The sequence below is a fragment of the Aphis gossypii genome, chromosome 3 (genome assembly GCF_020184175.1).
Source record: "Aphis gossypii isolate Hap1 chromosome 3, ASM2018417v2, whole genome shotgun sequence".
Classification (NCBI taxonomy): Eukaryota; Metazoa; Arthropoda; class Insecta; order Hemiptera; family Aphididae; genus Aphis; species Aphis gossypii.
In genome coordinates this window covers 37,006,326-37,022,890 of record NC_065532.1, presented here as the reverse complement: position 1 = coordinate 37,022,890, position 16,565 = coordinate 37,006,326, and the positions used below count along the sequence as shown (strand labels likewise).

At 26.1% G+C, this 16,565-nt stretch overlaps 3 protein-coding genes across 3 annotated transcripts; 2 read left to right on the top strand and 1 right to left on the bottom strand.

Annotated features, from left to right (window-relative positions):
• On the top strand, positions 1–5,720 carry LOC114122125 (protein O-mannosyl-transferase TMTC4-like). Its single transcript, XM_027984693.2, has 13 exons — positions 1–287; positions 376–573; positions 650–881; positions 990–1,176; positions 1,257–1,442; positions 1,517–1,756; positions 2,084–2,292; positions 2,373–2,547; positions 2,635–2,843; positions 2,907–3,014; positions 3,754–3,895; positions 3,955–4,270; positions 4,336–5,720. The coding sequence occupies exons 2-13, from the start codon at positions 519–521 to the stop codon at positions 4,515–4,517; spliced, it is 2,241 nt and encodes a 746-aa protein (XP_027840494.2). The 5' UTR covers positions 1–287; positions 376–518; the 3' UTR covers positions 4,518–5,720.
• Positions 5,721–5,910: 190 nt separating this feature from the next.
• LOC114122121 (tRNA pseudouridine synthase Pus10) lies at positions 5,911–8,849 on the bottom strand. Its single transcript, XM_027984688.2, has 2 exons — positions 8,715–8,849; positions 5,911–7,506 (listed from the first exon to the last, which is right to left on the bottom strand). The coding sequence occupies exon 2, from the start codon at positions 7,496–7,498 to the stop codon at positions 6,095–6,097; it is 1,404 nt and encodes a 467-aa protein (XP_027840489.1). The 5' UTR covers positions 7,499–7,506; positions 8,715–8,849; the 3' UTR covers positions 5,911–6,094.
• Positions 7,921–16,481, top strand: LOC114122107 (beta carbonic anhydrase 1-like). The gene is made up of 6 exons (XM_027984673.2): positions 7,921–8,093; positions 8,157–8,593; positions 13,452–13,536; positions 14,093–14,232; positions 14,975–15,214; positions 15,858–16,481. The coding sequence occupies exons 2-6, from the start codon at positions 8,501–8,503 to the stop codon at positions 16,065–16,067; spliced, it is 768 nt and encodes a 255-aa protein (XP_027840474.1). The 5' UTR covers positions 7,921–8,093; positions 8,157–8,500; the 3' UTR covers positions 16,068–16,481.
• The last annotated feature ends 84 nt before the right edge of the window (positions 16,482–16,565 follow it).

Sequence of the window (16,565 nt, the reverse complement as noted above, 5' to 3'; positions counted from 1 at the left end):
AGACTTTAATGAATTTTAATATAAAGCGATCTTAAGTGATCCTGGTGGTTAGTAGACACTAGTTACTACTTCTATAACTTATTACAATATTATTACTAACTACCTACAACACCACACTATAAATCGAATGAATAGCTTAAACTTTTTTTTGTAATTGTCATTGCGATTTTCAGTTTAAATGGATTGCACTACAGCAATCTTGATAGAACAGTTAAAATCTATATTGCCATGAAATCAATTTGGAAACATCATTTTCCAGTAAAGTCAAGTTTAGAGAGAATAGAGAAGTATGCATGATTCTTATTTTTCTATTCATATTTTAAGCATAAGTTGCTTTAATATTAAATGACTTATGTGTTTTTGTTTTTTCAATAGTTTTAATTACAATTATTTCAAAACTATTATTATGTTTCAAATATTATGTACGCCACGGACATGCTACTTTATTAATATGCATTTTGAGAATACTGAGCTGAATAACAGTTAACATTTGATGAAATTTAACCAAAGAATTAATTATGAAGTCAAAGCAATCAATAGATAACACTTGGGATTCAAAATTACCATTTCCAAGTTAGACTATTAAATCTTAATTATTTATTTACATCATGTTAAAATAATGTAATCACTGTCAATATATGATTTGCAGAGTTTCCAGTATGGTTGTACATTTTAATTGTAGCATTTGTATCTATATTATGCTATGGTAATTCGTATTATGGTGCTTTTGTGTTTGATGATTCTGAGGCAGTTGTAAATAATCATGATGTAAATCTTGAAACACCAGTTGTTAAGATTTTTAGTCACGACTTTTGGGGTACAAGACTAACAAACCATGCCAGTCATAAATCATACAGACCTCTCACAATTTTGTCCTTTAGGTATGTAATTACATGGATACTTAAAAACCTTATATTTTTTATTATTTAAAGAGTTATTGATTACTGATATATTATTTAATAAATAACTATTGATTTCATTGTTTTTAGGTTTAATGTGTGGTTAAATAATGGTCATTTATCTCCCAAATCATTACATTTAACTAATATAGTTTTACATGCAGTTGTATCCTGTCAACTTTTACATGTCTATAATTTGTTATTTAATGGAAGAGCACCAAAGACTTCATTTTTAGCTGCTCTTATGTTTGCAGTGCATCCTATTCACGTAGAAGTAGTATGTGCCTGTTCAAAACTTGTATATTATAAATACAATAATAAATCAAGATACTGATGTATTGATTTATTTATTTTTAGGTGTCTGGTATTGTCGGCCGTGCTGATCTACTTAGTGCATGTTTGTCACTTCTAGTCTTTATTATTTATCATAAAACAGCAAAAGTTAAACAAATAAATACATTTACCAACATAATAGCCACATTATTTTGTTGTATATTGAGTATCATGGCTATGTTATGCAAAGAACAAGGACTTATGATTATGGTAGTACTTTTTTTATGATTTCATTAAATTAATTGATTAATTAAAACTAATAGTGTTAATATACTTAATGACAGACGTTTTGTGGTGTGTATGAAGTTATTGTAATCAACAAAATCACATCTCAAAGTATTATGAAGAACATGAAAATCTCAAAAATTATTAGACTGCTTAAAAAGGAATCATTAGAAAGACTGTTTATATTGACTGCTGGGTTTTGTATTATTCTTTATGGTAGATGGACTATTATGGGATCACCTCCTATTTTTCAACAAATTGATAATCCTGCATCATTTTTAACAACACCAGTTGAAAGAGTAAGTAAATTTATAATTTTTCCTTTTTTTTTTTTTATCAAACTATAACTATAGCCGTTAGTTGTCGGATATTTTTTTCTTGTTCCGATGGGGTACAATAGGGTAAGTTTTTGGAACAAAAAATCTTGTATGTGAGACATGGCTTTATTGTTAAGGACTTAGATAGGGGTCGCCTACCTAAGAGCTAACAACACAGGACAGTATTTGATCGCAGAACCATTCAGTGATTGTAGCAAAACATTATGCTATATTATGCCCCAATTTTTTTTCTTTTTTTTTTTTGTTTAATTTAATTTTATTAATTTGTATCTATTACATACTTTTCAGTTTATTAATTACAGTTACATCTATTTAATTAACATTTGGATAATGATATGTCCTGTTTGGCTATGTTTTGATTGGTCAATGGGCTGTATCCCTCTGATACATTTGAATGCATTTCCTAAAGATCCAAGATTATTCATTGTTCTTGGATTTTGGATTATTCTTGTATTAATATTTTATAAACTCCTGTTTTCAAAAAACTATGATATAAAGTATGTATTTTTTTTTCAAAATGTATACTATAATATTATTATTATTAATTTATATTTATAATTATATTACTTTTTTTCAGACAAATACAAATGGGATTTCTATTAGGTCTTTTGTCATTTCTTCCAGCTTCAAATTTAATGTTTACAGTTGGGTTTGTTATAGCAGAACGGGTGTTATACTTGCCTTCTGCTGGTTTTATTATAATTGTAGTCTTGGGTATCAGGAGATTATGTTTGAATCATTTTATTAAAAAAGTAAGTTATTATATCACTTATAAACCATTAGTAATATTGTTTGTATAAATATTTGTATGATTACATATTTTATTCATTGTATTTTAGGTAGTTAGAGTGTGCATTTTACTATTAATTGTTGTACATTCTATTCGAACATATCAACGAAGTAAGGAATGGAATACTGAATTAGATTTGTTTAGAAGTGCGTTAAAAGTTTGCCCAATGAATGCTAAAGTACATTATAATTTAGCAAAAAGTTTAGCTGATATTGGACATACACAAGAAGCAATAGATCGTTATAAACATGCACTATTGTAAATTATATGATATAATTTTTTATAAAAGTAAATTATTGATAAAATTGTATTATTTATTAGATTACATCCAAGGTATGATCAAGCAATGAATAACTTAGCAAATATTTTAAAAGATAAAAATGAATTGGAAGAGGCTAGATTTTTACTAGAAAAAGCTGTTACTATTAGGTGAGAAAAAAAATCTGAATTGAATATTTTACTTAAAATATATTATAATCATTGGCGTTTGCAATAAATTATATTTATAGTACTATTATAATCACTTACCTTAATTTTGTATGATGAAATTAATTAAGTTTTACATTTTTAGTATGTTTGAGTATTAATTGTAAAATAATATACTACAATATACATTATACCTTGATATTTTCTATTAATTTTGAAAGATTTTTTTAGTTATAAATTACATTAAAGTAACTTTGAATATCATTAACTTAAGATGATGTTTGTATCTACGTGTGTTTAAATGTCTTACATAGTAAATCACAGTAAAATTTCATGCCAGATTTTTATTGTAATTTATCTATAGTTAATTGTAGATAAAATTGACATATAATTGAGCAAAGAGTTATTTTCATATATTTATTTTTAAATAAATTATTTGATTTTGAAAATGAATAATTTAAGTATCTCATTTTAACATAAAAGTTTCAAAAAAAAAACTATTTACTCAACAACTCAAGTAAAGTTTATATTTTCCTCTTGTCTTTTCAAATTTGATATTATTATCTATTAATAAATTATTATAAGAATCTAGTACATAGATTTTCTATGTGAGTTGTTTGTAAGACTGTATTAGACAAAATATGCATGTACAACTTCCTCCTATATAATGAAAATATTTTGTAAATTATAATACAAAATTAATATTATGCACAGAATAAAAAATTTATTTGTTTCTATTTAGAAATGATTTTGCTGCTGCTTGGATGAATTTAGGTATTGTATTATCTGCTCAACACGAATACAATAAAGCCGAAAATGCATACTTAACAGCCTTACAACACAGAAAAAGCTATCCTCATTGTTACTTTAACTTGGGAAATTTAGTGAGTCATAATATATGTATGTGATGGTATTCATTTGTATAACATAATTTTATGTTTAGTATTTGGAAATGGGAGAGAAGACCAAAGCATTATTTGCTTGGCAAAATGCTACATTTCAACAGCCAACACACGTAATTTCATGGAATAATATGATTGTACTGTTAGAGTCAATTGGTGAATTAAAACGAGCAGAGAATGTAGCTCGTACAGCCCTTTCTATTTTACCAAATGAACCAAATTTACATTTTAATATAGCCAACATATTAGGTAAAATAGATAAATTTGTTGAAGCAGAAAAACATTTTTTGGCTGCTATTAAACTAAAACATCTAACTGCTAAGACTGTGTTAGTTGCACTATACCATTCAAATCTGGGTGAGTATTAATTGAACTTGTGTTATTTTATTAAAAATTATTTATTGTTTCTTTAATCATTATAGGAGTTTTGTATCATCGTTGGGAAAAATATGATCTCGCAGAAATGCATTACTTACAAGCATTAATGATTGATCCAAATATGCAGAAAGTTAAAAATCACCTTGCATTACTTCGTAAACATTTAAGTGAAATCAATCAACCCACTCTTAATATGAAGTCTTATCAACAAGAAAAAGATTTTTAATGTATTAAATGAAAAAGTTCTGTTTCTTTAATATTTTGATATGTAAGTATAAGTCAATATTGCTATCATTTTTGTGTTCTACAATGTATCGAAGGTCAAACATAAATAAGTGCATATTAATATTAATATAAATATATTGTTTTAATTTACACTGAATTACAGTTAAATGTAGAATGAACAAAAGTGGTTAATAAATGTTTTAAAACATTTTCAATAACTACTACTGTGAAAACATATGGTTGTGATTAATTTATAACTTAGTCATCGAATAATGATTTTTTTTTTAATTAATAATTATTTTTAAGTAATGCCTAACTATAATTTTTATTTGTATTTACCATGACATTAATATGTTTTATAACCATTCCAACGATATAGTCTAAAATTAAGGAATTGATTTAAATATAACTAGGATTTAATGAGTTCTAGAAAATTAATTATTATATTTTGTTAGTGTTATATCTGTATAGCGTATGTATAGGTAACAGGTTACAAAACTATGTGTTTTTTTTTCCGTATTACGTGTTTTATATCATAGCAAAAATTATCATAATATGATACAATTTTTATAACTTTTAATTGATTTTATGTACAATTAAAAAAAGTGACATAAATGAATGTTACACCCACATGTTGTCTCCAACTTGTATTTTACTATAAATTTATGAACAGGATTCTTATTAAATTTTAACTATAATTAATATTAATGAATTTGTATTGAAGAATATAAATTGTGTTTGAGTGAAGTTTTTTTATTTTAATTTTAAAATTAGTTATAACTTAAATAATCCATTTTTTTTAATTCATAGAACTTGCTTTAAAATAAATGTATGAAACAAAACTTTACTCAAACTAAGTTTATATTCTTCTCTAAAAATTCAATAGTGTATTGAAACACTTAATTATAATCTAAAATTTTAAATTGTACTAAGAATTCTGTATATAGATTTGAGGTTTCTTATGTTATGTATGTATGATATAGAAATAACATTGCGGGTATAGCATCCTATTAATCAAACACTCAAGTTATATTATAATACATTTATAACACTAATATTTAGTCATTATGCTAAGATTTGTTATTTTAAGGTCAATGCAATATAGATAAAATATTTTTTTTTAAGTATTATTTAGATTTAAGATATTTACATTTTTATATTGTTTTTTTTTTTTTTTTATATTAAAAAATATTTTATTTGGGTATCTTAACCATTTTTCTTTAAACCAATCTTATGTCCCTTCAAACAATATTATAAAATATTATTAAGATGTAATATTATAAGCATGTAAATAAGTCAACTATAAATTTACTGAATTTAACTGATCAGTGAATATAGTTTAATTGAACGCACGTTTTAATTAAAAAATTAAATAATCTGAAACCGTACACAAATTTTATATAAAGCATAACAATAGTTTATTTTTTCTAAAACATCACATGTTTATTTATCATAATATTAATAGAATTTTTAAAAATATAAAAAAACATTTCCATTATTATATATCAATTACACAGTAGGTTAAATTTAACCTATTACGTGTATCAATAGTAAACCATGATGCTAGTCACTATTAAATTAATACTTTACAGGTGTAGGCCAATCAATTTCAATATCTAAAACATCTAAAGCTAATATATCAACTGTATCATTTTCCAAAATTGTTCTGAGACAAGGATTTGTACGTCCAAAGTCTCCGTGAACAAATTCTTTCACATATGTCCCAGCCTGGGTGGACAAAATTACATTGAAAAATGAACAACCATTATCTTTACCAACTTTGGTTGCTACAGCTTTCATAGAGTGTATAGTTCTAGGCCTGACCATATTAGCTCTTCTATGTAATACTCGGATTGGTGTGTACTGTGCTATTTCTAAAGGGGCACAGTTGTTAAGTTTTTCCAAATCTGGTAACTCTCCTTCGACATAACAAAGGGCCTTATATACTTTGATTTTAAATTCCTCACCAGATTTTAATTCTTTTAATTGATCTTTAACGACATTTTGCAAATGTGTTACAGTTACTTGAGGATCTGTGTTTATTTCATTTTCAATTTGCCTCAATACTTCATAGCTGAATTTAGTTATTTTTGGATTGACTAATTCAATAGCAAATGGCCTTCCTCTTCCTAACATTCTGACATCGATGTCTTCTCTACCAGATGACGAAAATCTGAATTCATCAGCCAATGCATGTTTTTTAATTGGATTAGATATTATTTCTTCAACTGAACTCTCTAGCCTCCTTTCTTGATCTACTATCCAAGGTGTTTGAGAAAGGGTCCTAGACCATTTATTATAACGACCAGCAATAAATACACTTTCATGTCTAGCATCTACACTTTTAAATTCTATTGTTGATTCTGGTACTGATGGCATTTCACCATATTGACTAACAAAATCTTTGTTATCCATTTGAGATAAAATACTCTGTAAATTTTTATTACTTAATTTGATAATAGCATTTAAACAATCACATTCATCTTTAATATCATCATAATGAAAACCTACAGTAACTAGTAATGGCGAATGTACATCAAAACGTTTACCGGTGGCTTTTACAATGGCGTCTTCAGCCATTAGTTTCCAAGCGTCTTTGGCACATACAAAAGCTGTAGGAAATGTTGGATTGAATGTTATTCTCAATTTTGATACATATAACGCTATTGAATGTCCACGAATAATAGTACACATTGGTAAATTAAATGCTAAATTAAATGTATCTGAATCATATTTAGATGTTTTTAGATAAGAAATTATTTTATTAATAATATCATCTTTTTGTGGATTTTGAAATAATCCTAAACATGCTATACAAGGATTTTTTTTTAGACGTTTTGGTTCATCATGATCCTGTTCTGATGCAGCAATTAATGTTTTAACATTTATGGTAGAAGGTTTGGTAAGATGCCTAACTGCACATACTCTACAACAACCAAATTTTAACAAGTTTTCTTGAATTTCTTCTACGTTTTGTTCCATAGTAATGCCTGTAAAAAATTACATTTTCATAAGTTAAAATAATTAATTCTATTCAACATTTTAAAAAGTATTAATCAATATTTAATTTTTTTTTTTTAATAAACTTGTGAGTTAGGTTTAATAATTTGAAACTCGTAAAGAAAATACTCACTAACAAATTAAAATGATTATTTTACAGATTTGTCAGAATATTATTTAGAGAAAACACTATTGTTATACTTGTATTCTTGGTGTTAAAATAGTAAAATATTTAAATATCTCTATTTAATAACTTAAAAGACAAATTCTAATTTCATTAGTCTCAATTTGTTATCAAGGACTAATGTTCAATAATATTGCCTACACAATGAACCAGAATTTATACGTCAATATTATAGTTATTCGTTTGAAATAATATTTCAAAAATCGCTACTGTAGCATGTGATTTAGATTATTAGTTTTCAGACGGACAGACTGCACATCGAGTTGAATTTTAGACGAGTGTCGATAGTTTTATCGTCGATGGGAATACGAACCGCGGACACCGCGATATTTACGAACAAAACGTTCAATACCTAGTCGAACGCTTAGTTTATCACAGCAAACTTGCTAATTCGTAAGTCAACAAGTGGTGTTTGGTTCACAGAGTAGTGTTACGATTAATGTTTTTCTACTCTAGTTTCTACATGAACTACGACCGCGGGAAAAGAAACCGATTAATTATTCGGAATTGAATAGAACTCGCGTGTTGTGCGTTGTATAACACGCGGCAGTTACGCGCGGGCGCTTGCGCTCGATCGTAATAATTCACTATCAAGGCAGGCGGAGGCGGCGGCGGCGGACGCCCTTGAGCGTTGGGAGGTCGACCGGCGACGACACAGCATTAAGTTGCACAGCAACCGGCCGCCGATCGCGTTCGAACTTTTCAAAGGCAGTAGTCGCTAGTAAGTCGAGCTCGGGCGATGTGCGGCGGCCGAGCAAGTCACAGTGGTCAGACGTAGAGCTGGTCGACCGTCGTCCGACATGGACCGGATATTTCGGGGCATAATGAAGTACAGGCGGACGAACAGGGCTAAGATGGTCGAACAGTTCGTCCAGGTGAAAAACAACCCGGAGGTAAGGTTCAACGCTAAACGACTCTGGGTATCCGTAACACGCGAATGTTTGGGGGTAACGGTTTGGACGTTGATTGTTCAACGAAAATATTATTGCCGTGTAATTTTAAATCGTGCTTTACCTAATTAGTAATCGCCTTGTCACTTGTTGTCGATCGTTGTCAGTTTGTCACTAGTGTCAGCTGCTGCTAAAACGGCGTCGTAGAGCGGGCAGCGGCCTATAAGAATGATATACGAGAAAGCCACCGACGGGTTATCATTCAGTAAATAAACGTGCGGCGTGCGCGCTTATCGTTTTCACGAAAGTCGTCTCGGACTCAGTGTAGCCATAACGATATTTGTAAAACAAAAAAAAAAAACGATCCGTTTGGTGGTGCCGCAGTAAGCAGCTGCAGCTACTGACTCTGATCGTTGTAATGTAAGAAATCGTATTTTCGATATAGAAACATAATTTTGATTGATTAATATTTATTAATTTTTTTAGTATATTATTTGTCTATTTTCTTCGTTTATCATTAGATTATAAAACGAATAATTTTATGAACTAAGCGGCAACCGCAGCAGTGGCTTACTTAGGGGTAGTCTCTGGTGGTTAGCAGGGTTTTCTCTTTTCCTGTGGCTGGAACGAACACATTAACACAATTCAATGGTGGTCTCCAATATTTATTCGACTTTTTTTACATTTTTTTTCAATAACATTTCAAAATTGTTCAAAATTAAATTCTACAAGTTTTTTTTTTTTAATATCTATTTTACAGCATTTGCGTCGTCATGTTATGACGAAGGTCGAACGTGCAAACGATAGGCCTTATTATTTATTAATTGTTATTACTGATTATTGGACACTTTTTGTGTGATGAGTGGTGACGCGAGACGTTTTTAAAGTGGCCCAGGTCTTGTGGAGAAGAATCGCGTAGCCATCCTTTAATTTGGTACACTTTTGAAACTACTAGTTGAATCGGCGCCCTTGTATATTCAATATTCATAGATGGTACTACGTTCAATGTTGTTATATTTTTTAACTTTGTCGTTTTTGCCAAAGATTAAATAGGCCGTGAAATCTACTTGGGTATTCGGTTCGCGTATTGCTACTTTTATTTTTTCAAACCGTATAAATCACTAATAGACAATAGTACCATTAATACCATTAATTGATAATTTATAATAATACCTATATTATAAAACCAATGACCGAACATATAAAAAAGTAATATTATAAAAACATATTTTATGTTCCAATATTTGTATTTTCTATACCATACAGTTTCATATGCAAAATCAATACTATTTTGCCATATGTGTATATAGGAAGGTATTATAATTAAAGATAATCAAATAAAAATTAATATTTTTTCATAGAAATTTTGATGAAATAAATAGATAATAAATTATAATAGTATAATACTTATGTTGGTTTTTTCTCTGGCATTTCGTTATTAGTTTATTATAATATTTATATTACGTATTTACAATGTAGGTACTTAGTAGTACTTATTATTAAAAACATTTTATGAACAACTATACATTATAATATAAACGATAAATTATGTTTAAATAGGTATTTTAGTTTTACCAATATCTATTACAATTTCATAACGAAGTTGTAATGTTAAATGCTGATAAGATTAATTTAATTTTCGTTTATGATGTGTCTAGAGGATACGTATTGTTAATTTTGTATACAGAATTATAAAATATTAATTTTTATTCTTATTCAGCTTAAATAAACTACCTATTAAAAAAAAATTATTTTAACATATGTCAAGCTATTAATAGTTGTTAATTTTAAATTATTTTAGTTTTTTTCTATAAATATTAATGATAATTTTTATGTTGGCACAAAAAATTTGAAATTTTAATACAATAGGTATGTTCCTCGTAAATTATTCTAAAAGAAATTTATAATTTTCAACAATATAAATGCACAATTTTTTGTGATAGATACTTCAAGAACAAATTTCAACGAAATTGAAGGGTATTTTTATGAAAAATAACTTATAAAGTTATGTTGTACACCTATTATACACCAGAGGGGTTTCTCTAGTTTTTTTTAAATACTGCTTGTATTATTTCACCAACTATTATTGTTAGATTCAGACTTGTTATTTTTTTCGTAAATATACAATATTATATTATTTTAGTAGTATGTAGATACTAGGTTGGCTTGGTTACGTAAAATACTAAAATCGGTAATCAATTTTTAATTAATTAAAATTGGCAATTTGTTAGTTTGTACAATAGAGTACAAAAGAAACCATAAAAATATATTAATATAAATTCAATTTTTAATTTTATTTTTCGAGAATGAAGAAACCATATTATATAATTCAATAATTGCATATATATTTTATAGAAAGTATTTTTTTATTTAAATACACTTGAGAATCTATTTAATCTTAATTTAATGTAATTTATGTAACTCAGTTTATGCTGTTCTAATTAGGTACTATTTACTTCTAAAGTCTTATCTGCTATTAGCTACATAAATCAAAATGATAACATTAGTGATTGAATTATAATATTATATAGCTACCTATACTTTTGTTTCTATACAAAATTATACCAATATTTATCTTCTAAAAATACAACCAAGAGTCGTCATATACTTATTAATAATTATTGTACAGATTATTTATACAGAATTTATTAATTTATTAATTTATTTTTTTAATGCATAATAGGTTGCCGATTGGCATTAAAAACGAAAGTATAAACAGCTATTTAAAATTATTTAGTGCAAATATGGTGAGTGTGAGGTGATTTTTAGAATTATAACCACAATTTGTTTAATATATTTTTTATGACTCCCTAGCTTAATACCACGAATAAAGATACACCTTAAATGGCTTAAATATATCTTAATTCGTGCGTAATACTCAATGTGTACCTGTCAAAATAGAATATAGATTATTGTTTTTAAATATATTTTTGTAATAAACTTGGATAATTTTTTTACTAAGTAACACATTTTTAGAAACAATATACGTTCTTCAGTATTAATTGAATTAATTTATACTTTATAAAGTAGTTTTTTTAGAGCTAATATTCTAAAATAATAAGTCAATAGGTTACAAGTCTTGATTGACCTTCCTGAACTTGTTTTTCTATATATCGTGTATGAAAGACAGAGAAAACAAACCTGTTACGTTTACTTCCAAACAATCATCTTTATGACGGTTAGAAATTAATAAACTGTATAAATATATTTTTCAAAATTTATTTCAAATTTTTGAGATTATTTGATCCAATTTTTACCGATTATTTTTTTTTAATATCTTAAAAATATTATGACTGATGAGAGATAATTTTAAATAAAATAATTTTAAACACATCTTATTCATAACTTGTTTTAATTTTTCTGAGCACATTTTAAAATGTCAGTTTCAGTATTTAGTGTATTGAAATCCGTTTAGAATCGTTTTTCAAGTTTTATGATTTAATAATTTATCTGTAAATTTTACTTCCAAATTTAAATAATAAATGTAAGTAAAGGCGAGTAAAAATAGATTAATGCTTATAGCATTAACCTATAGTAGTTGTGTATAGCGATAAAAATGTATTTTTTTTTTATCCATTAGTGGTTGTAAATCATTATAAAATCATCTCATTTGTTTTTTTTTTCAAGAAAAAGTATATTACTAGTTTTCTCATGTTTGTTAGAAATATCGTTTATAAAATCATCATCCATGTTATTTTTGTTATTTGTGTTTTACTTTTATTTTATTTTATGGTGCTATACCCTATATACTATACTTACATTAGTGAAAACTGTGTAATATAATTTTAAATTTATATTTACATTTTTCTATAAATTTACGCTCCTCACAAATATTATAGAATCCCAAAATAAAAGTGAAATTATGATTTAACAATGCAAAATTATAAAAATGATATGTATTATTTGTTGAAACTTTATTTTTAATGTCAAATCCGTATTTAACTTTTTTTTTTAGCTTAATTTTTTCAAAAACTCATTTACTTATTCCTAACGTAAATTTTGTATATTAAGGTTCCGTGCATTATATAGGTACTATTAGTTAATTAGGTATATTTAAATGACTTAGATAATTTTATAAAAATAAGGTTTTTGTCAGCCTGATTATTTTAAGTTTTTACCTACAGTGTTATTTAATGATCGATAAACCTATATGTTAAATATAATTTTATTTAAAATTCGAAAATAATATTTAAATTTAGTCATAATAATAAGTTACAATTAGATTTTATATAAATGAGGTTTTTTTTTTTCAAACAAAAAAATTAGGTAATTAAAATACAATATATTAAAGTATTATTTTATTGCGTGTAGGCGTGTAGCACAATATTAAAATAAATCCAAATCGAGTACTATATACTAAAATATTTTGATATTAGCTAAACAGAATATCTACCGTAGTATTTATAAATGTCGAACACAAATAATTTCATAACGATTAAAATACATTTTAATATTATATTACGGTAAAATACTGTTTTGGTGAGCACTTCTAAAATCTTCACGGTTAAAACATTAATTATTTACTAATTATCGTACAAACCCACTATAATTGTATTAACATACTATTTTTAAAAATTCAAAGTTACATATTAGCATTTAAATATTATTAATATAAGTATTATATTTGATGTTATGGTTTATTTTTTACTAATATTGATTTTAGTTTATACATATTGCCATATTGGTATATATAATTACTATTAAAAATATTATAATATGTAATATTATGATTAATTATTAACCTTACAATTTTTTTTTTATATTTTTAAACATATATTTTATTCATGATCAATAGAAACTATAAATTATACATTTTTATAAAATATAGATGTTTTTAATAATATTATTTTATACGTTTCAGCCTAAAGCTTTATTTTTCACTTGTATGGACAGCCGTATGTTGCCAGCCCGATTTACTGAAACTAATATTGGTGATATGTTCATTGGTTAGTATATATCTTATAATTTAGGAGTAGCATACATTCTAAATTATAATTTAGTCTAAAATATAGTATGCATATTTTTTATTTTTAAAAACTTTAATGTTCTTTTGGACTATTTTTATACATTTTTTATTTTAACTTTATTTTTAAACATATAATCTGTAAATGAGTGTGACAATAAGCATGGGTGTTAAAAAAAATACTGTATGACACGGACATAAATGTATGAAAAAAGTAAACATTATATTTTATTTTGGAAATTATCTTATATAGAAGTATTTGACTGTAAAAATGTTATATTATGATGTAGGTTTAATGATAAATAATATAATATATACACTATACAGTAATATACGTAAATACGTTAAATTTATAAATTAATAAATTATTACCAAATCGTTAATATTCGTCTTGTGACTTACTCAATTGGACATTAATTGTATATATTAATAAAAGTAATAATTGATAAGTTATTTGTGCATTTACATAAATTACATATTTCATTCCAATGTAGTAGCAAAAATTTATAATTTGTAAAATTTTATGTTATGATATTTAGTTCGAAATGCTGGAAATTTGATTCCACATTCGCAACATTTCCTAGATGAATACACTACATGTGAACCAGCTGCCTTGGAACTAGGATGTGTACATAACGATATAAGGCATGTGATCGTTTGTGGGCATTCTGATTGCAAAGTAATGTTATTTTTAAAAATAAATACTGGGGGTGAATAAAAAATGTTCATTTAGCACTAAGATTTAATTAATTTTCTACACTCAATTGTTTTCCCACAGAACCAATACAGTGTACCTAATTAAATTATTGTAAACTCATTTAATGTGTTTTGAATGTATATGTACTTACGAGTATTAATATGCCATGATATTTTAGATAAATCATTCAAGCTTACAGAGTTTAAGTATATCTATCTATTTTACAATTTTAAGTATTTTTAAATATTTTGAATAACTATATTTTTGCAATTGAAAGTGAATTCAAAACATACAGAATTTAAAATATCAAACATTATATTTTATTGATAAAATTTACTGCAGAATAAAAATCATATAGATACTTGTAGCTAAAAATGAGATGTATATAATGTCCGGTTATTTGTATTATTTTAGGATTTAGTCAGATCGTTTTTAAAAAATTTGTTTAGCACTTCACTTTCATATAATCATTAATCATATGACTTGTCACATCATATGAACTTTTGTTGTGTTGTGTTTTATGATGTAGAATACGTTTATAATAATTAATAATCTTTTAAATAAGATTAAATATAAAATATGGGGTCATTTATAAGTTAAAACATACCATTAGGTTGAATTTTATTTTTTCATCTGCCACTTGTATAAAAAATAAAAAATAATAATTTATTTTATGCCGGGTGCTGTTGTTGTTATAATTAAATATTAACTAACGTATTATTAGGCAATGAACTTATTGCACCTGCTCAGGGACACGGAATTTGCTAGTATCGACAATCGCCGGATGTCACCGCTTCGATCATGGCTCTGTACTCACGCAATATCATCTTTGGAAAAGTATCAACAGCTGGAAGCTGCAGGGTTCGACACGCCACTCATTTTTCAAGCCGAGACACCCTTACGTAGGATTATTGCTTACATTGATCCGGAAGACAAATTTTCCGTCACAGATAAGTTATCACAGGTACATATATATTCAAACTATAGTACTGATTTTAAGATTTAAGTATATATATATTATATATTTATAATGTTTATTGTATATAATATATTATTTATTTTTTAAATAGTTTTTAAACAATAATTAAATATATACTCTTTGAATTTTTTTTTTTAATAAAATCTATTATAATTTGTTTAATATTGTATTAGTAGTTAATTTTTTTTTGTACTAACGTTTTAAGTGGGTCTTAAAATTATTTTCGTGACTTTAAAATGATATTTTTTTTATTGTTAATAAATAACTTTTCTATACGTGGGATTGTGAGATTAGAATATTGTTATAACCTTTTTTTAATCAGTACATCAATTTTTAAGCACATCGATAATTATTTAACATATTATTACTTAAATTTACAAATTTAATTTTTGCGTACTTTTATTATATTTATATTAGGCATCTATAATTACACTATGTACCCTAGGTATTATCATTTATAGTGGATAATGAATATTTATTATATTTGTATTTTATTCATGTTATTATACTGGTTTTTCAAATTTCAACTATAAACTATTACAATTTAATATTAGATAATCTTATATTAATATTATATTAGGTACATAATAATACATCGACATATATTGTTTATTTGTGCGTGTTATAGGTTAATACCCTACAGCAGATGCAAAATATTGCCAGCTACGGTTTCCTTAGGAAGCGTCTAGAGGCGTATGACCTGCATATACACGCTCTATGGTTCGACATATATACCGGGGATATTTACTATTTTAGTAGACAGAGCAAAAAATTTGTTGAGATTAACGAAAAAAACGTGGATAAACTAGTGGAAGAGGTTTCTAAGTATTATGCCTAAGATAAGGTGAAGTATATATAATATATTTTATATATGTACATTGTACATTCATTCACATGTACTTGACGCACAAACACATACACAAACACACGAAGACTTAATTTGGTGCTTAATATTAATTACAATTTAAGACTAAAACCGAACAATTACTATATACTATTTTGCATATACATTCCAAAACGAACATTCCAACCAAACAATTATACACATTACCGTAGGTACTTAATTTTATTTTATATACCTGTTATTGTTAATTTTTAATCAAAGGGATTTTGAATCTCCGTCTATAATGTTATTTTTATTTTTCATATATATTTATATATTATATTATTGTTTTAAAATTTTTATCATTGTTTAAATTGTATAATATGTGTGAATATTATTTTGTCACCAATAAAATATACCTAAGAGAAATGACGAGCGTATACAGTGTTTTATGTTAGGGAAATATTATAGAACAGCCGTCCATGATTTGAGCATTGTTTCTTAAATGCGCTT